General features: G+C 41.2%; 3 protein-coding genes across 3 annotated transcripts; all 3 read right to left on the reverse strand.

Moving 5' to 3' along the window:
* Positions 1 to 2,151: 2,151 nt before the first annotated feature.
* LOC131917018 (putative olfactory receptor 3A4) lies at positions 2,152 to 2,862 on the reverse strand. Its single transcript, XM_059270668.1, has one exon. It carries the CDS (start codon positions 2,860 to 2,862, stop codon positions 2,152 to 2,154), a length of 711 nt encoding a protein of 236 aa, XP_059126651.1.
* A 10,515-nt stretch (positions 2,863 to 13,377) lies between these two features.
* On the reverse strand, positions 13,378 to 14,325 carry LOC131916206 (olfactory receptor 3A10-like). The gene has a single exon (XM_059269514.1). It carries the CDS (start codon positions 14,323 to 14,325, stop codon positions 13,378 to 13,380), a length of 948 nt encoding a protein of 315 aa, XP_059125497.1.
* Positions 14,326 to 23,560: 9,235 nt separating this feature from the next.
* LOC131916207 (putative olfactory receptor 3A4) lies at positions 23,561 to 24,496 on the reverse strand. The gene has a single exon (XM_059269515.1). It carries the CDS (start codon positions 24,494 to 24,496, stop codon positions 23,561 to 23,563), a length of 936 nt encoding a protein of 311 aa, XP_059125498.1.
* Between the last annotated feature and the right edge of the window lie 251 nt (positions 24,497 to 24,747).

Genomic DNA, 24,747 nt, shown 5'->3' on the forward strand with positions numbered 1-24,747 from the left:
TGGTGCCCAGGGATGGGGTTGGGGGCAAGTTAGGGGACTCACCTGTGCTTCAGAAGGGAAGTCCGGGGCAAGATGGGAGCTGGGAGCTGGGGGCCGGCCTCTAAGTCTCAGGAAGAGGCTTGGGGCTCAGGCGGATGGGGATGGGGGCAGGGCGTGGAGACTGCAGGGTCTGCCAGGGGTCTTGGAGAAGGGGATCCTTCCCGGTGGGGCTGTGCTTCAGAAGGGAAGTCCGGGGCAAGATGGGAGCTGGGGGCTGGCCTCTAAGTCTCAGGAAGAGGCTTGGGGCTCAGGCGGATGGGGATGGGGGCAGGGCGTGGAGACTGCAGGGTCTGCCAGGGGTCTTGGAGAAGGGGATCCTTCCCGGTGGGGCTAGAAGGGAACCTGCCCTGAGACCAGAACCTGGGGCCAAGTTGGGCAGGTCTTCCCCGGAGTGGCTGGTGCCCAGGGATGGGGTCAGGGGCAAGCTAGGGCACTCACCTGTGCTTCAGAAGGGAAGTCCAGGGCAAGATGGGAGCTGGGGGCTGGCCTCTAAGTCTCAGGAAGAGGCTTGGGCTCAGGTGGATGGGCGTGGGGGCAGGGCATGGAGACTGCAGGGTCTGCCAGGGGTCTTAGAGAAGGGGATCCTTCCCGGTGGGGCTAGAAGGGAACCTGCCCTGTGACCAGAACCTGGAGCCAAGTTGGGCAGGTCTTCCCCGGAGTGGCTGGTGCCCAGGGATGGGGTTGGGGGCAAGTTAGGGGACTCACCTGTGCTTCGGAAGGGAAGTCAGGGGCAAGATGGGAGCTGGGAGCTGGGGGCCGGCCTCTAAGTCTCAGGAAGAGGCTTGGGGCTCAGGCGGATGGGGATGGGGGCAGGGCGTGGAGACTGCAGGGTCTGCCAGGGGTCTTGGAGAAGGGGATCCTTCCCGGTGGGGCTAGAAGGGAACCTGCCCTGTGACCAGAACCTGGGGCCAAGTTGGGCAGGTCTTCCCCGGAGTGGCTGGTGCCCAGGGATGGGGTCGGGGGCAAGCTAGGGCACTCACCTGTGCTTCAGAAGGGAAGTCCGGGGCAAGATCAATAAAAAAATCTTAAACATGAAAATAAAGAACCATATTTCCAATTGTTCCACAGCTTCATCAAAACTTTATATCTTGTCTTTTTTATTTTAGACCTTCTGTTGAGTATACAGTTATGCTTCATTGTGGCTTTAATTGTATTTCCATGAGGACTAAAGATACTGATATTCCTTTCAGGGACTTATCATGGTCCATATATCTTCTTTGGCGAAGTACTTATTCAAATATCACCCCCCAACCACCACCACTAAATGAGCAGTCCCTGTATTTATTGTCTGGTTATGGAAGCTCTCTTTATTACTGATGGTAGCCTTGCTCACTTGAGTATTCTGTTGTGCCAGTGCCTTAGCCCTCCACACACAAAACCACCCTCTTGTGACCCACTCTTACCTTGCATTTGTGACAGTCAACATCACATCACACAACATCATAACAAATGATCTAGATAATTCATGTACAAAGCTAGATGTCAATGGTGGGGAAAGTATGACAAAGCCAAACCTCTTACATCACATCAGCTAGGAAGCAGAAAAGAAAATAAGGCAACCAGGCAGCACAGTCCCCTCCCAGTGGACCCCACCTCCTAAAGGTTACACTGTCTCCTCACAGAACAATCCTGGGAAACTTGGCCCCACACATGACCTTGGTGGAACTTTCCACCACCAAATCACAGAAGTGTGGAGTCTGATTCTGGTAGGTTTTCCTCAGCAACCCTGCTCTTCCCATCAGTCTCCATCAGCCCTTCACTGCCTGCTCCTTTTGGGGGTCTCTCATGTCCCTTGCTGCAGTCACAGTCAGCTGCTGCTTAGGACCTGGTATGAGGCTTGTGCTGCAGTAGACAAAGCTGGTCCATTGTCTTTCTCTAGCCTGTGTTAGGATGGAAACATGGGTAGAGCTTTCCCAACATTCTTGCCTCTACTTCCATCAGGAAGTGAATGAAATGGTTGAAATTCATTCAAACTTCTAAAATACTCTCCTAAAGCTTGCAAATGTCTTCCAGATTTCATTCATGTTAAGTTCTAGGATTTGTTCTAACAGGGAACTGTGTTCTATTGTCCTACAAGTATTTCATCTACAAAATAAAGTACAATTACAATTCTTATCCTGTAGGCTGATAGTATTGTCTTGAAGTCCAAATAAGATTCAAGATATAAAGTATTGTTTGTGTATCGGGAACTACTACATAGAATAATGCTGCTACAAAGAGCAGCTGCTCATTGAGATGGATGCTGGAGCAGGAGTGCTGGAAGAGCTGAGGGAGGTCACAGTAGAAGTGATTGATTGTGTTGGGGCCACAGAATTTAAGAGTAGACAAGGCAACAGTTTGGGTCAATGCATTGCTAAAGGAAAATACACATGACAGACACACTGAGGCCTTCTGAATCCTCCAGCTCATACGAGTGCTGTAGGTGACAGGGTAGCAGATGGCCACATAGCGGTCATAGGCCATGACAGTCAGCAGGAAGCAGTCTGTCCCAGCCAGGAGGTGGAAGAAGAAGAGCTGTGAGAGGCAGGCCCCATAGGCAATGTGTCTGTCATTGGACAGGAAATGCTTCAACATGGCAGGAACAGTGACACTGATGCATCCAACATCCAACACAGATAAGTTCCCCAGGAAGAAGTACATGGGGGTGTGGAGCTTGGGTTCAATAAAGATAGCAGCCAGGATGCTGGCATTACCACCGACGGTAGCTACATAAGCAAGAAGGAAGATGACAAAGAGGATGGGCCGCAGAGCTGGAGTCTCGGTGAGACCCAGCAGGACAAATGCGGTCACACAGGAATCATTTCCCGAGGCTCCCAGATCCATGACTCTCTTCCCCCAGTTATCAGCTGAAGGAAGTTCAAAGGTGATGAAAGGACAGTGGCATCTTGGTAATAACCATCAAGCATTGTGATGTTCAGGTGCAGCCAGGATGCAAGGGCATAGCAGACACCAGGGGAAGAAAGTTAAAGACAGAGATGTAATAGATAAAGGAGTGATGTACTCAGCACTTACTGGTTAAAAGCAATAGCATCGGGCAGACTCAGAGACGCATATTGAAATAATAAAGGGAAGGAATGGGATATTTATGGACATCGTTGTCAGTTTGTTCAAGGTCTTGTAGACTTCAACATTGACTCTATCTTGGACTATGTTTTTTTAAGTTGGGATACTTATTTAATTACTTATTTAATTTCATTGCTTTTTTTTACAGTTATATAAGCTTTTAAGTACCCTTTTTGTTTAATTTTTGTAGGTCATCATGTGTATAGAAATTTATCCATTTTCCAGCCTACTGGAATATAGGTTTTTAAAGGCTGCCCCAATTATCCTTTGAATTCTGTGTCTATTATAATATCTCCTTTTCACCTCTAATTTTATTAACTTTGGTCTTTCTACTAGTTAATTTGACTAAACTGTCAATTAGATTAGTCAATCTTATTTGTTTTTTCAAAGGAACTAATTTTTCATTTTACTGATTCTTCATGTTGGTCTTTTTTCCCTATATAGTTAACTTCTGACTGTAACCAGAAGATTTCTCTGGTCCCACCCAGTCCCACCTAGCCCTGCCCAGCCCCACGGTCCTGTAGCCACTTATAAAATAATCACTCAGAGGCTTATATTAATTATAAACTGGATGGCCTATGGCTCAAGCTTCTTACTAGCTAGCTCTTATAACTTAACCCATTTACATTAATCTATAAGTTTCCATGTGGCCGTGGCATTACCAGTCTGCAGTGTCTTGCTGCTCCTTGGGCAGTGGCTGGCGTCTCTCCTGCCTTTGCCTTTCTTATTCTTGTCTCTCTTTTGGATTTCCCACCTAGCTATAACCTGACTTACCATAGGCCAGAGCAGTTTCTTTATTAACCAATCATAGCAACACATATTCACAGTATACAGAAAGACCATCCCACAGCATCTGACCTGGTTTTACTATTATTTATTGTTATTTCCACCTATTGATCTGGCCATAAATAGAAGTGGAATTATAGAATTTGCAGAAAAATAGATGGAAGTCGAAAATAATATACTAAGCAAGGTAGCCAAGACTCAAGAAGACAACCATCCTGTAATCCTATGTTCTCTACCACATGTAGATCCTAACTCCCAATTCTTTGTGTATAGATATCTATGGGAGAGAGGGAGGGAAACTACCATGAAATAAAACAGGGTCCATGAGAGGGGAAAACTTTATTGGTCTAGCATTGACTGTATGACAAATTTTAAATTAAAAATTCATGATTATGTTTTGTTAGAACTTGCTATTTAAATTTATTTCTAGTTACACTTCTTCTTAGTAATGCTTTTGAAAATGTTGTGGTATTCTGTTTTCCACATTTTGATTTAACTCTCTCTACTGAGTTTCATTTTTATGTTAATCTTGACACCTTTCATAATTCATCAGTTTTCATTATGTGAATTAAAAAAATGTCCTATATTTCTGTGTTTTAGGTCTCTACTGTTTGTTAGGTGACAATGAATCATACAAAAATTAATAAAATAAATAGATAAATGTATGCAAAAGAGTCTAAAATACTAATATTTTATACTAAAACTTCCATTTCACAACAGCAAAGTAATATTAATATTGATAAATAAAGTTTATTAAAAAGTGGAGACTTACCTGGTGTGGTAGTACATGCCTTGACTCCCGGGACTCAGGAGTCAGGGGTTGACAGATCTCCATGTGTTCAAGGCCAACCAGGTCTATGTAGCAAGTTTCAGGCCATTGAGGGTACATAGTGAGAACATATATAAAAGGGGGGGGACTTTTAAAGCCAGGTGGGGTGCATACCTGTGATTCTAACAGTAGGAAGGAACAAGAGTGTTGGGAGCTCAAGGCCAGCCTAGGCAGAATAAGAATCTCTCTTATAAAGACTGTAAATTGGGATATCTTCATCAAACCCCTCCTCTCAAGGCTCAGGGATTGAAAGAGGAAGCAGAAAGATTGTAAGAGCAAGAGATGGTGGATGGCTCAAAAGAAAGTGTGTTCCACATATGGCAGGGCTGATGCGCATATGAACTTACAGAGACTGTGGCAAGCATGCAACAGAACCTGTACAGTTTAAAGCCAGATGAGGTCCCAGCACTGAGACGGGGACGAGGACAAGGAGTACAACCCCAAGAAGCTATCTACAATTGATAGCTGCTGGGAAAGGGAAAAATTTATTTTCTCCAACACAGTGTAACTGAGGATAGCAATCACACTCCAGGGTAGGCCGCAGGCCCAGGAGTAGTTGGCCAACACCAAACATACTCAACAGTTTTGTGTGTGTGTGTGTGTGTGTGTGTGTGTGTGTGTGTGTGTGTGTGTGCGCGCGCGCATTTACAGCTTTGTCTTGGTATTTTAGATTTATTGATTTTCTTTTTTCTCTTAGTTTGTCTGTTTTGATTTTCATGTTTTGTTATTTTCCTCTTTTTAGAAAGAGAAAGAACATGGAGTTGGGTGGGAAAGGAGGTGGATAGGGGCTTGGAGGAGTTGGGGGAGGAAAATACTATAATCAAAATAAAGAGTTTAAATTAAAAAGACTATAACACTTCCCTAAAAGTGTGCATACACACTCAATGCTTGATAAAGGGCTATTTCAAATTACCAGGTAAGCTCCTGGGCCACAGAATGTTTTAAAAGTCATGAAAGAAAGAGTGAAAGTGTTGGTTATTTACAAACTTGAAATAAGGAAGATAATTTCAAGTATGCCAGCAAAGGCAGAAGTTATAACAGGAATGTTTACTTGCTTAGATACATAAAGAATTCCTCACAAACAGCACCATTGGGCAGGCAAGATGACTCAGAAGGTAGAAATGCTTGCTGCATAAGCCTGGACCTGAGTTTAACCCTAAGAACACAGTAAAGATGGAAGGAGAGAACCAACTCCACAAGTTTGCCCCTGACCTCTGCATACACACACACACACACACACACATACACACACACACCATAATTTTTAAAGCACCCTTATCATTAAAGAGAGGAGAGGAAAATATTTTCAGTGCCTGTAATGGATACAGTGTTGATGTTTGTGCTAATATAAGAAGAATCTCTTAGTCTTACTCGTAAGAAGCATAAACTAAAGCAGCAAGAGAAAAGTGGTTCACACTCTGTTGTAAAGATTCTTATTGACAATCTTTTAACCGTCTTATTGACAATCTCTTAACCGCTGAGCCATCTCTCCAGCTAGCATACACATTTTTGTTTGTTTGTTTGTTTGTTTTGTTTTTCAAGACAAGGTTTCTCTGTGTAGTTTTGGTGCCTGTCCTGGATCTCCCTCTGTAGACCAGACTGGCCTCGAACTCACAGAGATCCGCCTGGCTCTGCCTCCTGAGTGCTAGGATTAGAAGTGTGTGCCACCGCCACCTGGCAATCTCAAAGGGTTATCATTAGAGTGATAGATAAGTCAAGTGCTACAATCTAATTAAAAACTTGTCATAATTCATAAATAATTGAAATATTTTCAAAGGACAATAGATGAATTGGAAAATATCTATTAAGTGAGGTAATCTGAGTTCAGAAAGAGAAACACCACATGTTCTTTCTTCACCTGTAGATTAGAGTTATGCAAAGGCCCATCAAACCACAGCTAGGATTGAGGTGTGCCTGAGGAAGGAAATCATGATGCAGCTATCAGATGGTGTAACTACTACAAACTGTGAAACAAGACACACATTCATATGGAAAATACAGACTATGATAGCAAGAAGACATAGCAAACAGAAACATTAGTGTGTGTGAATAAAGGAGGATGCAACACCAATAACCAGACAAAAATGAAAGAAACATGGTGGCTTATTTTGCAAGGAGGTTTACTTAAGTCCAGATAGCTTCATTTCTTAAAATTATATTTCTTAAAATATATCTGATTAACACATTAATACAAAATAGGATCTGTTGTTATTTTCACACACATGCATCTAACAGACACCTCTCCCCACCACCAACAACATGGCTAATGAGTCTTGCTAATGACTGCTGTAACCACTTGTGGCTAATTGGCCTCTGTACTCTCTGAAGAGATGGTTTCCTGCAGCCTAAGGACCAAAAAGAAAGTAAATCTTGTCTGGATATTCCTTCCCAATGGCCTTGTTAGCAGAGATGCAGAAGACATCACAATTCCCAGGTCTTCTTCCCTCAGCCCCTAGCCTATAGTATCCTGAACTCTCACTAGGGAGTTAATTAGAGGATTCTGCTTGTAAACTTTTAGGACTTCAATCCCCAGTCCTGGCTCTGTCTGTCTGTCTCAGGGGAACTATTGCTAGTTAGATGCCTCCTGAGTCCTTGCATAGTTGAAGAAGTCAGTGAAGTTTTTCAATTAGTCTCTTCCTGTCTAACACATCACAATATGCTAGAGTTGGAAACTCAGGAGACTAGCTATTCTCCCTCCTGTGTGTATGTTCTATGGGTGGCAAATTTCTACAGACCTGTGTCTTCTACTAGTTCATTCAAGGAAACCAAGTTAAGTATGGTACAAAGACCATAGCACCATCTGGTAGAGCTGGAGTGGGTATCTGGAGGGATGTTTCATGGGTAAGTCTCTGCCCTGATCCTCATTAGAGAAAGAATCACAGATTCTAAAATAGCGAAAGAAAGAAAGAAAGAAAGAAAGAAAGAAAGAAAGAAAGAAAGAAAGAAAGAAAGAAAATTGTTACTCTCTCAACTCAAACCCAATCCTCATTAGAGAAAGAATCACAGATTCTAAAATAGCTAAATAGGTAAATAAATAAATAAATAAATAAATAAATAAATAAATAAATAAATAAATAAATAAATAAAATAGTTACTCTCTCAACTCAAACCCAATGGAATCTTCACATCTACACTACCCCAAACATCAACTCAATAATTCTGCCACTCAAGTCATTAAATCCTCTGAACAATCATTTGAAGGACTCACTATGAATCCTGCTTCATAGTTGAGAAAACTAAAGCCTACAGAACTGACCTGCTCAATGTCGTCATACAAGAAGCAAGGAGCAGTGTTCACCTAGTATCCACTTTTCCCAACTCCTCATCCAGTGCTGAGTTAGGGCATCAGGGATCCAAGTCTCCCAGCTAACTCTCTGCCACACGGAAGACGCTACATTCACAATGCCTTTCCTTCCTAAATATTTATATTTTAAAACAAATTACCAAATATAAGTACCAAATAAGAGTCTGAACTCTTAGGATCCCAGGAGCTTTATTTCCCCTCATCCTGTAAACACAAATTCTAAGAACAAAGCTAGGCACCTTCCAACTGACATTTCAATACCTTCCTACACTTGCTTCTTTGTTGCAGTTATTGCTACCTCCCAGGCCCCCACATCTCTGCCTGGTTCACCATAAGCACCTCCAATCTGAGCATCTGTCAATGTGATTATTCCCCCCAAACCAGCCTCTACCCATCAGAGATCCACTGTGTGTGAACCGTTCCTGGGTTTGCACACTGTTCTTAATATCATTTCCTGTGTATTCAATTTCCCACAGTCATATATTTCTTTCTTCCTCTGGCATCCTTTGTGGGTCTAAGCACTTACCATGTAGTAGGTAATATAGATAAATAAGCCTAAAATTCTTGGGATAGACTAAGGCTTAAAGATACCACAGCAGAGGCTGAATTAGACTTGAGGTCTCCATATATCATGTGGATGGCTTTCCCCGTTCTTATTTACTGACTTTTGTATTTCTGAAGCTCGTTGTACCTCTCAAAAGTATAACTGTTAATTTTTTAGTTCTTCAGTGGTTTACTGGATGCAGGGAAAGAGGCAGTCATGCTGGATCAGGAGACATTCCTCCAGGATATTTTTCACTTGAATGTGTGTTATATTTCTGTCACTTTCTGAACGTAGCAATATACCCTATAATCTTCTTAAGTCAATATGTGAAACTCTTCTATTTAAACAAAATATGTTTTATTCAAATAATTTACTTGGAATATCTATTTCAAGTAATTGTTGACTCTTGTTAACATAGCAAAATTTAAAACTATATTAGAATGAGAATTAAAGAAAGACAAACAACTTATCATAACTTGTGATTTTTCTTTTTTATCATCCTATCTCAGTATTCCCATCATTCATTTATTATCATGTCCCCACAACACTGTTATGCTCATTCACTTACTATTATACACCTATCATAATGACTCATTATTATCACATCTTACTATAATAATCATTCATCATTATTATCCCATTTCACTAATATGAACATTGTTATGCCACCTTACTATTATGACCATTCATAATTACTAACTCATTAGTAAAATAAAAAGATATGATCTCTACCTTTAGAAGGTCACCAAACACTTGTTGATTCAAGGCCTACTTGATAGAATGGAACTCATATCTGGTACTGTATACCTAGCCAAAATCTCATGGTTGGATATGTCATCAGCTTTGGGAGAAAACCTACTATTATTATTTTGAGACATGGTATCAAACTGCCTTCTCAATGCTTATCATTATACCCATAGATTAGTACAGCTCTCAGAAGAGGTGGAAAGAGCCTAAGAGCCTAAGGTTGGGGAAGACTATTGCAAAGTAATGTCTTCTTGACATGACAGGGTAATTGTACCCATGAATACACAGCAGCTGTGGTTGCCTACACAAGACCTGCATAAAAAGAAGAGTCGAAATTCCAGCATGAGAAGATAGAGCTCATGAAGCTCCATCCCTAGCTGAGGTAGTTGAAGCCTGCTAAGGTAGACAGAGTCCGTTTCTCCTGGGATGTGACTTCCAGTAGATTTTCCATCTGCCAATGCATGGTCCTATACCCATGAGCATACAGGAGGCACTAGTTTAACTCAGGTAGGGGTGTGTGTGTGTGTGTGTGTGTGTGTGTGTGTGTGTGTGTAGAAAGAGAACATCTGAAGTTGAAAGAGTAAGTGGATATCGTCAAATGTGAAATGCGGCAGAGGAAGAGTTGGGGAGTGTAAGTGGATATCATCAAAATACACATATACATGTGTCGGCAGCAGTAAGTTTGCTGCCTTAATCTTAAATGCCCTTTTTTGTCCTGTCCCAGTTAAGTTGTTTGTGTGAAAAATGTGCAGTTGGGTTCCGGAGGGTGCTGGGGATCAGTTCCCCTGTGGTTTTTCCTGTTTATTAAACAGTGTCCGGCTTGCCTACAGATACAGAGTAACCATTCCTTGACCCCTGCTGTTAGAGGGATATATAAACCCATGTTGGTACGAATAAAGAGAGCTGCTTCCCTGATGAACTGAAACTGGGTGCCTAGAGTGCTGTTTAACCTCGGCGTCCCTCGCCAGATTTCGTGCTCCAGCTGCGCGGGCCGCAGCATACATGTATGAAATTCTCAAATAATACACTAAAATACATTTTTAAAAAATTGTCAGGTATGCCAAAGTCAAGAATCTTGTCCCTATTGTACCAAATTCAATAGTTACTTTTATAGCTTCAGAAGAAATTTGCTTTCTAAAAATGTCCCTTTCAGAACCTTCAAGTTGGCTTATTTGGACCACAACCTCCGCTGTGAAATTGTGTCTTCTATATATGACGGGGAAGCTGCATTCATGAACTTCCAACAATATGGTCACCTAACATGCATACTGACATCACCAGTTAACATACCAACACAGATGGAGGAAATCTCACAAGGCCCTCCCCACAAATGAGGAGCTACAGGTGACTGCTGAGGGAGGAAGACTCAGTTTTTCTGAAGAATGGGCCCCCAATTGGTTATCCAATACCAAGTGGTCAACCCTAAAAACATACGTATGAGCAATACTAAATGGACTCAGAAGGTTGCATTTATGTATTTATCATTTATGAGTGTGTGTGTAACAATAATAATTAAAGAAAAATAAGTCATGAATTTGAGAGGGAGCAGAGAGGGGCAAAAACACAGAAGGGATTGGATAGAGGGAAGGTGGGGAGTGATGTAGATATAGTACACATTTATAAAATTTTAAAAACATTTTTTAAAAAGTTGGCTCAGTGGATAAAGCACTTGCCTCCTACCTGATGACCTGAGTTCGATCCCTAGGAATCATGTGGTACAAGGAGAGAAGCAATTGTTACAAGTTATCTTCTGACCCCCATACATGAGTCAAGGTACATGTGGACATGTGCACACACATATAAATAAATGTAATACAAATTTTCATTCCTTTACATCCTTATTTTCTCCTGATATTGGACCCTGTAAAGTACTCTGAAAACATCAAGTGGGTTTTATTTCGCTGACACCCTAGGTAAAAGGCAAATTTCATACATTATGCGTTCCATTGTCGCTTCCTCTGCATGAACTTCAACTGTCCACCAGCATTCTTCAGGGTGTTTGGAGGACACACTGTTATGTAGGATTTAGATCCTGACCTTATCAGTACCTTATAATCAGACTGGAGAAAGCAAAAAGGTGCTACAATAAATATAGAAATTATTACCATGGTATCTTGCTATGTGAGTCTGCTCCAAGGAAAGGGGTCACAAAAGTCACATCTGGGAGATTGTGGTTGAGACATAAAGACTGAATTGAGAAGCACGGAAGGAAAAAGACCTTGCATCTCTTACAAAGGTCTACATTTTAAATGACAGAAATAAACCGATAGCGTTCGGAGGATGAAATATGACAGGACATATATCATATATCACTATGTAAGTAACAGCAGTGAGTCAGGGTTGGAGAGCTATTACAAAAGCCCTCACAAGACATCTCAAGGCAGACTGGGAAGGCCCATGGAGGGTTTCAGATCCTCTGGAACTGGAATTATCAATAGTTGTTGGCCACTGTGTGGGTGCCGGGAATAGAACCTGAGTCCTCTGCAGAATATCAAGTACTCTTAACCACTAAGCCATCTCTCCAGCTTCTAATACTATGTCCACTTAGCATAATGGTAGGATTAGGTTCTCCCTAGGGCCTATGACCTATCTAACCAGGTGCTTGGCCCGATTTTTAACGATAATAGGGATGTGTTGCATCTTATGGAGGAGGCCTTACGTCATGTGATAGCATGAACAAGACCTGCACAGCCTGGATGGGGAAGTAGCATGGAGCAGGCAAAAAAAATCTCACCATTAGCTGAGGGGCTATTGGCATTTGATAGTGGCTGGGAGAGGCAGAGTCAGCTATCTGTTATCACTAGACCCTTGGTAGATCAGCCACACTCCAGGGCCACTCTCAAGACTAGTTGAGCGACATAAACTGGTCTTGATAAAGAGAAAATAAAAGAAGAAAACTCCAAATTGGGTGACTAGGGAAATAAGGCTAGAGAAAATAAACATGAAAGGAGTTGAGAGAGGGGTGAATATTGATCAAAATACATCATATGCAATTCAATTCTCAAAGGCTTACTAGAAATATTTTTAAGCCAAATACTCAGCAGAATCCACTAGATATTTGGCTTTGGAGAATGATAGTAGATACTGTTTAATTGAAAGTCATTTGATTGGGGTATATACTCAGATGCCCTTCCTCAGACAGCTAGAAAAAGGGCAGTAAGATTAGTCACACTTGGCTTCTCGGCCAGAAAGTGGCTGACAGAGTAAGTGTGAGAAATAACACACTACAATCCAGGTCCACTGACAGCACTTGCCTTGGTTTCAACCAGCTGGAAGAGTCCCAAGTTTCAGTGCTCAGTGACCAACAGAAGGCAGTCAATGTCTTCTTCAATTGTTAATAATCACCCCATATTCACAAACTTTCTATGCAGACAAATTAGCGAGAATGTCCAACATACGTAAAGGCATTTTGTTACTAAAAATACACATTACCACTTCTTAACGCTGCTTTTCATAAAATGAAAATGTGTCACTCATCAGTAGATGAGTTGTGACAATGTGCTCCCCCAGTGGCAAGTAAGTGTGTTGGTCTCATGAGTTAGTTAGGAAGTAAGTGTGGTTGAGAGAAAGGCTCTAACAATGTCGCTCTGCAATGGCAGGATGCTCTGGCTGCTTCTAGGATATCAAACACCAATTGGACTTCACCCTTAACCTATTTTTTAACACGTGTTTCTTTTAAAAAAAAATACATGAGCACAAATACAGATTAACTGTTAGGGAGACCAAACAATTCCTTTCATTTATTAACATTCAAAGTACAAGATATTTGAACAGCCATTACATTAAAAATACACAAAATAGTTCACCTCCTGTTTCATGATTTATGTTATAATTTCCTTCCCTCTGTATTTAACATAGTTTCTAGCAATAACTTACATAATCTTTTATCTAACTTTGTCCCAGTCCAAACTATATTCTACCTTAACCTCTATTGTCTAATTTCTTCCCATCTTTAGACCCAACTCTGAAGATTTCCTCCAACTGAGCATATTGAGCTTCCAGGATGAGAATGCTAGTAACATATGCAGGAAGGGCAGGATGTTTTGATAGCTTTGTCCTGTCTTCTCACGCTGGATGCCTCTTTCCTGTCAGCACCCTCTTCAGAGCACCCTGTACATCTGGGTTCCGAAGGCTGTAGATGACTGGGTTAAGCAGGGGGCTAATGACAGTATTGAGGATCCCAATGCCCTTGTCCTTGTCTGAGGCTGAGACAGAACCCAGACGCATGTAACTGAAGAAGCCCATTCCATAAAAGATACAGACCACAGTGAGGTGGGAGCCACATGTGGAAAATGCCTTCTTTCTCCCCTCTGCAGAGCGGATCCTTAGTACTGCAGCTACAACGTGGGAATAGGACACTGAGATAAGGATCATGGGGACTATTCCCATGAAAGTGGCTCCAACGAAAAGCAGCTGCCCATTGAGATAGATGCTGGAGCAGGAGAGCTGGAGAAGGGGTGGTACATCACAGCAGAAGTGGTTGACCACATTAGGGCCACAGAAATCCAGCACAGCCACAGCCACTGTGTGAGTCAGAGCATTAATGAAGGAGATGGTACAGCAAATGCCCACCAGTGTGCCCTGTACTTCACGGCTCATACGGATGCTGTAGGTGAGGGGCTGGCAGATGGCCAGGTAGCGGTCATAGGCCATGGCTGTCAAGAGATGACAGTCAACGCCTGCCAGTAGGTGGAAAATAAAGAGCTGTGCCATGCAGGCAGTGTAGGGAACTCTACATTTGTGAGCCAGGAGACACGCCAGCATTGGAGGAACAGTGACACTGATGTACCCCATGTCCAACAGAGATAGATTCCCCAGGAAGTAGTACATAGGAGTCTGGAGTTTGGGTTCCACAAAGATGGCAGCCAAGATGCTAAAGTTACCCCCAACTGTGACAATATAGGCAAAGAAGAAGACAACAAAAAGGACAAGTTGTAGTCTTACATTTCCTGTTAGGCCAAGAAGAATGAATTCAGTGACAGTTGTCCTGTTTCCCCAGGTACCTGGCTCCATAGGCCACTGCTGAGAGCTGGGGGACAAGGGGAGGAAGAGTTAGATATTACAAATAGTGAAAGAGTAGCACATGTGAGCATGCAATCAATCGTATCTACAGGGTGCTAGTATGGTATGTGCAGAACACCTATGCAATAAAATGGTACCTGGCCAGTCTTTTGAAGGCTCCTATTAACCTTTTAGATCCTAGATCAGGGAGAGAGTCAGAGCCAGAGCCACCTGGGGAAAGGGCTGGCTAAGAGGCTATTTAACAACATGGTATAAAAGTATTTCAGTACTATATCTATTATGTTCGTACCAGTATATGGCAACTGACTAGCATCTCTCACTGGCTCAGTGAATACATGATTATAGGAGGTACTAGAAAGTACACCATAGGGGTAATAGCAATATAAGATAAAAGAGTAATAAGAAAGTTTTCATTAACTCAAAAGAGGTATAAAGAATTTGAGGAGGACGGAGAAGAGCAAGAAGTGAGCCAAAGTAGAGAAATGCAGAGAGACAAAAGACTGGAGCTGTGATCTGCATTTAAGAAAATATTAGCATTTTGATGTCCTGTCTATAGTTGTTTTTTTTTAATTTCATTAAATTCAATGAAATAACTACTATGCTTCTGTGTAATAAGGACACTGATGTTTAGAAAGATTAAATAAGCACTCTTATGTCCTAACTCAAACCCACCCAACCCCTGAGAGCTAGCACAAACTCAGGACCATCTACTACTAAGTCCACAAGTTTACATTTTATTACCTGGGCATGTATTCTACTGAAGCTCTGTGAGTCGTGCAGTGTAAAATAGAAAGAGGAATGACATTCTAAGACTTTCAGTATTACATTCATACAACTATTCAAAGAAGTCAGGGTCCCATCCACTTACCCTTCATTAATAATTATTTGTTGAATGTTAGCAGTTGTGTTCTAATGATGGAACTAACAGATTGGGTATGACTTGTGAGATAGAGAAGGTGAAAGGATGGTCCTAAAGTCCTTGACTGAACAATTAAAAAGATGGAGTTGATACTAAGTATCAACAGGTGCACCATTACTATGCACCTGTGTGAGGAAAGATCAGGAGGTTTTCAAAGGCAAAGGGAAATTGAAGTCAAAGGGGGATATTCCACTGATTTCTATGCTACCATATATGATGATAGTCCCTAAATGGATGGAGAATTGAGAGAAATCAGAAATCGAAAGTGCTTCAGTTGTGCCTACAGTAGGTAGTTCTGGAGAAGTTCCTTTGCATGTTCCTTCTTCTGGACCCTTGCCTATGCTGGGCCCCCCTTTCTCTGTAACTGTACTTTCACTTTTTTCTATCAAAAACACTGTTCAATTTAACATGACACACCCCACCCATTGGGACTCCACCTTTGGCTATTGCTTCATGTCTTCAAGGAAATTCTCTTTACACAGCCCAGTCTTCAGTTGAGATTTCTCTCCTTTGGTACTATAGACAATTAACCTGATCATTCCAGGGCTCAACCAGCAGCACAGGATGAGCCATGCAAAACCAACAAATCCATATAAAAAAATTTTGCTAATGGATTACCATAGGAGAGTGTGGTACTCCTGAACCTCCACCGTTCCCAACACCTCCACCCTGTTCTTTTCTACGAAAACCATTGGTTGTCTGTGAGAAAGATGAAGTTCAAAAAACTTACTTGTTCAAGATCATACATGTCAGAGTTTATTCTGAATAGAGACTTTACTCTTTTTCTCCCAGCTCCTACTGACATCCAAGGCCCCTGCCATACAGACAGACAGGTATGTATATCTATAGATTTTCCCTTACCTCCCAGTCACTCAGAGTGGAAAGCTCATCACTGTATATCACTGCCACTTCCTGAATTTATCATCACTTGATACTTTTCTCACATATAGACAGTAAAAGGCCACCTGAAGCTCATGGATATCCCTGAGAAGGAAGGAAAATGGGATGACTGGAGTGATGGAGAGGACCATAAGTCACTTACCTCCCGGTAGCATCTGCTGTGGTTTTTGAAGAGAGTTGAGTAACTGCTAAGTTATTGAACATAAGAAAGCTTATAAAAAGTGGGCCGAGAATGTGTCTTGGTGTTGTCTCCATTTGGGAGCTAATCAACAGGCAGAGACCCTAAAAATACAATTCCCCAAGGATTTCAAAGGAGACAGAGGAAAATAAACAACCTCAGTCCACAAGGGTTTCTCTCCACCACCTAAACAAGCATTCTATTCCCAACATCATCACAACCTCCTGATTATTTCAAAAATGATGAAAGATGTCACCATGTTGTAAACAGGAAAATATAATCTAAAGAGATTTGATGATTTACTGAGACCACCAAGTAGATCCTTGGTTAGAGCTCAGCCTGGTCCTTACATAGTCACAGAAAAAATAATATCTCATTTAGTTTTCACATATTTGAGGTATAATTTTGGAAAGATGGCTTAATGCTATGTAAGTTTAATTACACGTTTTATGTTTTTGATAGAATATGCAGTAATGCATGTAGCACTTGCTCAGTATGGAGGACTTTTCAGTGATTCCTTACAGCCCACAAGTGACCCTTTGTAATTAACACCTTCACCATACCACAGCCTTCAGCAATATCTTATCTGACTTCTGTCCCTATAACTTTGTCTTTTTATGTGACATAAATAGGTTCATGCAATACACAAGTTTCCATGTGTGTGAGTGCAGATGTTTACCAGTGCATATGCAGAGATCAGAGGACTTCAAGTGTCACCCTTGCCTTTCATCTTGTTTGAGTCAAGTTCTCTTGTTGTTCCTAGCTGCATACACTAGGCTATCTGGCCAAGAATGTCCAAACACTCTCCCATCTCTGCCTTTCTTCTTATTGTAGGAACACTAGGATTACAAAAAAGTGCTACTATGCCCAGTAGCCCTTAGGTGGGTTCTTGGGCATTTGAACTCAAGTCCTAATGGTTGTGTGGCAATGTCTTTAGCCACTGAATCTTCTTCCTACCTCCTATGCAGGCTTTTTTTTTATAAATTAGTTAATTCAATGTGTATAAAATCCTTTTGAGATTTGTTTGAGTTGGCTGTACATAAATGTATATTTAACTTTATAAGAAATTGTCAGGACTGAGGAGATGGCTCCATGGATAAAGCACTTACTATGCAAGCATAAGGATCTGAATTTAAATCCCCAGCATCCACATAAAAGATAGAATGGTATGGTGGCCTGCCTGAATGTTAGTGTTCAGGAGACAGAGACAGGGATTCCCAGAGCACATCGGCTACCTGCCCAGATGCTGTCCAAATTGGTGATGCCATTTTGAATTCCCAAAAAAATGAAATAACTTTTATAGCACCAGAAGATGCTATACAAGATTCCAAGGGAGGGAAACAATGGTTTGACTCAGATGCAGTACTTATGAATCACAATAATGACCATCATGGCAAGATATCCCTAATCATGCAACAGTGGTATTCATATCTTGGCAGTAAACAACAACTGTTAATTGGACTTAAAGCTTGCTCAACAGGAGGGAAATCTTGCCTGGTACTTCAACCTACCCAACTACCCAGCACTACAGAGGTCATGAATCTTAGAGAACCTTTCAATTTACTAAGCCAGAATGGCTCCTAACTACTTCCTAAATACTTATCCTTATACCCACAGATAAATGTATCTCTCACACCTCATCCAAGAAACTTCTTTTTACAACATATGGAGACCATTACAGAAAATCACAACTGATCAAAATACAGAGAACAAGTGATTGTAGAGTTTCTACTCCTATAACACAACTCCTGCTGCTGAAGCTCAGGGAACATCTCAGAAAAGGAGGCTGAAAGAGTAAGACCCAGAGGACCAGGAAATCTGTTGTCAGATTATGTCTCCTACAGAACACAGAGAAGCTTCACCCGTGGTACTCTAATAACATGCCTACCTAAATAATACCTCAATAATGACAACACCAGTAGACAGGCTAACATGAAAGGGGGAAATCTCAGAGGACCACCGATAGTCACGCCCCAGTGATCATGCATGCTCTGGCAGGACAGTCATTTCAGGGTCATACGTCCTACATAAACCCATGGGCTACTTGGTCATGTAATTCATGCGCAGCGTGACCATGTAATCTATGTACATGCGTGGAGTAGCTGTGTGGACCCGAGTGCGCATGTACAGGCTAGCCCTTAAAAGGCAGGCCCCCAGTACCCTGCCCTCTCTTTTCACGTGTTTTCCACAGGCCTGAGCACATCTTCTTTTGTTTCTCTTTTTCTTTGATAAAACTCTTGTTAGTGAGTTTGCCGTATTTGTGTCTTTTCCTCCCGGGTGTCCCTCAGGGTAAGTGTGCTGCAAAAACCAACAACCCCACCTCTAGACAAAGAACTACAGACAACTAATGACTGCTGAAGTGGGAGAAATAGCCTTCCCTGAGGATAAGCCCCCTAATAAGTTATCCAATACCAAGTGGTCTGCCCTGAAATCATTTACATAAAATTAACAAGAAATGGACTCAGCAGGTTGTTATATATTTATACACATATATAATAATCAAAGAAAAAGAGGTCATTAATTTGAGAGGGAACAAGGAAAGGGAACTAGGAGGTATTGAAATGAGGAAAGGGAAGGGGGAAATGATGTAATTATATTTTCATTTTAGAAAATATAAATTTACAAAAGACAAAAGTAATAAAAAAATCTTAAACATGAAAATTAAAGAAACAGATTTCCAGTTGTTTCACAGCTTCACCAAAACTTTATATCTTGTCTTTTTTATTTTAAACCTTCTGTTGAGTATACAGTTATGCTTCATTGTGGTTTTAATTGTATTTCCATAAGGACTAAAGATACTGAAATTCCTTTCAGGGACTTATCATGGTCCATATATCTTGTTTAGTGAAGTACTTATTCAAATATCACCCTTAACCACCACCACTAAATGAGCAGTCCCTGTATTTATTGTCTGGTTATGGAAGCTCTCTTGGTTACTGGTGGTAGCCTTGCTCACTTGAGTATTCTGTTGTGCCAGTGCCTTAGCCCTCCACACACAAAACCAGCCTCTTGTGACCCACTCTTACCTTGCATTTGTGACAGTCAACATCACATAACACAACATCATAACAAATGATCTAGATAATTCATGTACAAAGCTAGATGTCAATGGTGGGGAAAGTATGACAAAGCCAAACCTCTTACATCACATCAGCTAGGAAGCAGAAAAGAAAATAAGGCAACCAGGCAGCACAGTCCCCTCCCAGTGGACCCCACCTCCTAAAGGTTACACTATCTCCCCACACAGCAATCCTGGGAAACTTGGCCAACACATTAACTCTGTGGAACTTTCCACCACCAAACCACAGAAGTGTGGAATCTGATTTCTGGTAGGTTTTCCTCAGCAACCCTGCTCTTCCCATCAGCCTCCATCAGCCCTTCACTGCCTGCTCCTTTTGGAGGTCTCTCATGTCCCTTGCTGAAGTCACAGTCCGCTGCTGCTTAGGACCTGGTATGAGGCTTGTGTTGCAGTAGACAAAGCTGGTCTGTTGTCTTTCTCTAGCCTATGTTAGGATGGATTCATGGGTAGAGCTTTCCCAATATTCTTGCCTCTGCTCCCATCATGAAGTGAATGAGCTAATTCAGAATGCCTTATTAAAGTAGTGGAATTTCCCTACCTACTGAAATATGAAAACAATGGCCATCGTGATCACTTTGCTCTGGCCTTGAGTTTATAGGAGATACTTTGAGAAGATACCAGGCGTGTTTGATTTGTCTTAAGTCCCAAATGGGCATGTAATGTTTTATTAAGGAAAAACATGGTATTTTCTAGCTGAATGTATTACAAAGTTATATTGAAGTGATGGAAATTCTTTCAAAATTCTTTAAAATACTCTGCTAGATCTTGCAAATGTCTTCTAGATTTCATGTTAAGTTGTAGGATTTGTTCTAACACTGATAGGAAACTGTGCTCTATTGCCCTTCAAGTATTTCATCTATAAAACAAATCACAATTATGACCCTTATCCTGTAGGCTGTTGGTGTTGTCTTGAAGTCCAAATAAGATTCAAGATAAAAAGTGTTGTTTGTGAATTGGGAACTACTACATAGAATTGTGCTGAACATTTGTGTTACTGGTAAGAATTAGTCAGGTGAATTAATATCTGAAATGAATAGACAAATAGATGATAGATATGGAAATGGTTATGTATATGATTGATAAATAGAGATAAAGGAAAGATAGATAGATAGATAGATAGATAGATAGATAGATAGATAGATAGATAGATAGGTGATAGATAGACAGACTGATAGATAGATGATACATTTCCTATTGTTAAGTAGCCCTGGCTTTCAGTGCTTGAAATTTCCCTTGACTCAGTAAGTGTTTAATCCCTAGGTTTTATAATGAACATATAAATACTATTGTTTCAATTAAACTGTCTTATTATAATTTTCTTTATGAGTTTCTGGAGGGTATGAACAGTAAGTAGAAATTTTAAACAATCCAGTGAATTAGTTTTTCAACAAGATTGTTTGTTGACAAGGAAAATGATGGAGTGGAAACAGTGATGGAAGCCAATGCTCATATGTTACATCTACCCTATTCCCCTCAGTAAACACTTCAGTGGCTGCTTTTTCTTAGTAAACACAAGTTACCATATAGAAAATCAAACATCTCTCTTATTGCTGCTACAGTTGTCATGGTCTTGTGTCTCACATTAAGGAGAATCACTTCATTCTTAAGCATCTTAACCACAATCCACATTGCTGGTGCTTACCCAGCAGCACTCTAACACACAGTTCACTTATGTTCAAATAAAACTATTAAAAATCCAAGTTTCTCATAACAATATGTTTCTTCTTTGGCCCCCTTCTTGCACTGTCTATGATCCTTTTTACCAGTCTTCCCTGGAAAGCTGTCCTCATCTGTGACCTTGGCTTTCAGACTCTCATGCCCTGGATCTTCCCTCTGTGTCCATCTCCTTCCTACTTAGACTCCCAAAAATCATGTGATACCCGAAATGACTTCCTTCCTAATAAGACAGCAGGTCCCACTTGCCTTTAACGTGTAACTCAATAGCCTTCTTCTTCATTAAGAAGTTACAAACAGTTCTAAATTTTTAAGAATAAAGATGAGCATCTTTATATTTTTTCATATAAAAATATTTTCTAATACCATTCTTAAAATAGCATATTCAATTTTGCGAGTGTTTAATTTCAAATAAGGGAGCAATGTGTTATAAAATTTAACATTTAAATACACAGAAATAATAAATTAGAAATATCAGTTTATTCAATCATTTCTGAGTGTCAATCTAGCCAAATGGTTTGTTGTTGTTGTTGTTGTTATTATTACTATTATTCTTTTTGGTTTTGAGACAGGGTTTCTCTGTGTAGTTTCGGTGCCTGTCCTGGATCTCACTCTGAAGACCAGCCTGGCCTCGAACTCACAGAGACTCACCTGGCTCTGCCTCCCGAAAGCTGGGATTAAAGGCATGCACCACCACCACCTGGCTAGACAAATGTTTTTAAATGTTCTAGAGTTCACACCCTTTGACCCAGAGCTGCTCCTCACAGGTTTCTGTCTTCTAAGAGTTCATATCCTTTGACCCAGGGACCCTCACCATGAATTTCTGTTTTCAGCTATTGGAAGAGTGTGCACAGATGAGCACACACAGGGAACAAATCCCACCATGCAATGTAGCCCAGATTATTTGAACCAGCAGATTCACTAATAATAGATGATCAAATAAATTTCATCCCATCCACTAAAAGGAATACTATGTAGCCATGGGAAGGAGAAATATTCACCTGTATTATCAAGCTCACCTATGTTAGTGAAGTTATAGAGTTTTAGGTATAAAACAATTCTAATTTTTACAAATATATATCATGCATAAAAGTATTTTAATAATTATATATTAATTGTTCATATGGCTATCTGTAAATGGTGAACCTAAGGGTGACCTTTATTTTACTCTGTCTGTATTTTCTTTTTTCATTTATTTATTACTTATATATTTGTGTGAATGTGTATCCATGCTCACATGTGTGTGCGTATATACATGTGTATACAGAAGTTCAAAGTTGACACTGGACTTCTTCCTCAATCACTCTCCATTTTATTTGTTGATGTTAAATCAAGATCCCACCCCAGCTTGCTCTGAGGATCCCGTCTCTGCCTTCTGAGAGCCAGAATTACAGGTGGCCACCACATCTGCTTGCTATTCATGTGGGTATTGGGGGTCTGAACTCCTGTTCTCATGCTTGTATGGAAAGTGCTTTATCCATTGAGCCATCTCTCTAAGCCCTCTAACTTTTTAGTAAGCATTCACTTTATGGTGTTGTGGAACAACCATCTAAAGCTATGAATTGAAACACGCTCCTCCTCAAGATGACATGGAGGGAACAGTTTCATGTTCAAGTCAGAGGTACCAAAAATTTACATTCAATCAGGGAGGTTTTCCCAGATTTACAAACCTCTTTTCTGATTAAAAGTCTATTAATGAATCTATATTGGCTCAAACAGCCTGCTTCCTGGGATACTTCAATGAGCATCCTTCTACAATCATTTATCCTTAGCTGTAGATGGTCCAGTTGGAAAACATTCTGCCTATCTCTATGGTTTTTCTAAATATTGCCTGTTCCCTATGAATTTCGTTTTAAAATCTGTCTTATTTTTATTTGTGTGTTTCATAAATTGATATCTTGAAATTCCCTCAATCTGCATCAGCTTCTTTAGAACAAATCAAATTTGGTAAAGAAATAAGTATTTCTTAATTCACACTTTAATTGTTGAGATAGTCAATTTTTTTTATCACAACAATGTTTCTTTTCTTATTCTTTAATACTCACTCCACCTGCTCACCTTAAGGTACCCCTCCTCCTTGCAATAATGTATTACTCCTAAGAAGCAATATTTACTTATATAGCTTGCCTCTAGGATCAAAACCTTGCTCTGACATTTACTAGCTCTATGAATTTTAGGAAGTTACTCAACCTCTCTGAAGTTAAGTTTCCTGATCTACAATTTGCAAACTGCACCCACCTTACATGATTAGCAGAATTAACTGCATACTGGCGCTAGTCACTTAGTACCTTGTTCATGACAGTGAGGATATAAGTGATAGCTATTACTATTTTTGAGGAACTTCTCTTCTGAAGCAAGAATGTACCCTACTTTGTCATACCCTCACTCCATTTACATTAATCACAATATCACTTAGAAGCAGTGAGTGGAGCTGTGGCATTAGTTAAGGCCAAAAGAAAGGAGTGTCTGTTGGAGGCTACTTTCCTGTGAGCACCTTCCGTAGGGCACCCTGCACATCGGGGTTACGGAGGCTGTAAATAAGCGGGTTCAGCATGGGACTGATGACAGTATTGAGAATGCCAATACCCTTGTCCTTGTCTGAAGCCTCCACTGAACCCAGCCTCATGTAGCTGAAGACACCTGTCCCATAGAAGATGCCTACCACAGTGAGATGGGAGCTGCATGTGGAGAAGGCTTTCTTCCTGCCCTCAGCAGACCGGATACGAAGTACTGCAGCTGCCACGTGGCCATATGACACTGTGATGAGGACCAAGGGGACCACACCCATGAAGGCTGCTGCTACAAAGAGCAGCTGCTCATTGAGATGGATGCTGGAACAGGAGAGCTGGAAGAGCTGAGGGAGGTCACAGTAGAAGTGATTGATTGTGTTGGGGCCACAGAATTTAAGAGTAGACAAGGCAACAGTTTGGGTCAATGCATTGCTAAAGGAAAATACACATGACAGACACACTGAGGTCTTCTGAATGCTCCAACTCATACGAGTGCTGTAGGTGAGGGGGTGGCAGATGGCCACATAACGGTCATAGGCCATGACAGTCAGCAGGAAGCAGTCTGTCCCAGCCAGGAGGTGGAAGAAGAAGAGCTGTGAGAGGCAGGCCCCATAGGCAATGTGTCTGTCATTGGACAGGAAATGCTTCAACATGGCAGGAACAGTGACACTGATGCATCCAACATCCAACACAGATAAGTTCCCCAGGAAGAAGTACATGGGGGTGTGGAGCTTGGGTTCAATAAAGATAGCAGCCAGGATGCTGGCATTACCACCGACGGTAGCTACATAAGCAAGAAGGAAGATGACAAAGAGGATGGGCCGCAGAGCTGGAGTCTTGGTGAGACCCAGCAGGACAAATGCGGTCACACAGGAATCATTTCCCGAGGCTCCAAGATCCATGACTCTCTTCCCCCAGTTATCAGCTGAAGGAAGTTCAAAGGTGATGAAAGGACAGTGGCATCTTGGTAATAACCATCAAGCATTGTGATGTCCAGGTGCAGCCAGGATGCAAGGGCATAGCAGACACAAGGGGAAGAAAGTTAAAGACAGAGATGTAATAGATAAAGGTGTGATGCACTCAACACTTACTGGTAAAAAGCAATAGCATCGGGCAGACTCAGAGACGCATATTGAAATAATAAAGGGAAGGA

This window comes from Peromyscus eremicus, chromosome 8a (assembly GCF_949786415.1).
Source record: "Peromyscus eremicus chromosome 8a, PerEre_H2_v1, whole genome shotgun sequence".
NCBI lineage: Eukaryota > Metazoa > Chordata > Mammalia > Rodentia > Cricetidae > Peromyscus > Peromyscus eremicus.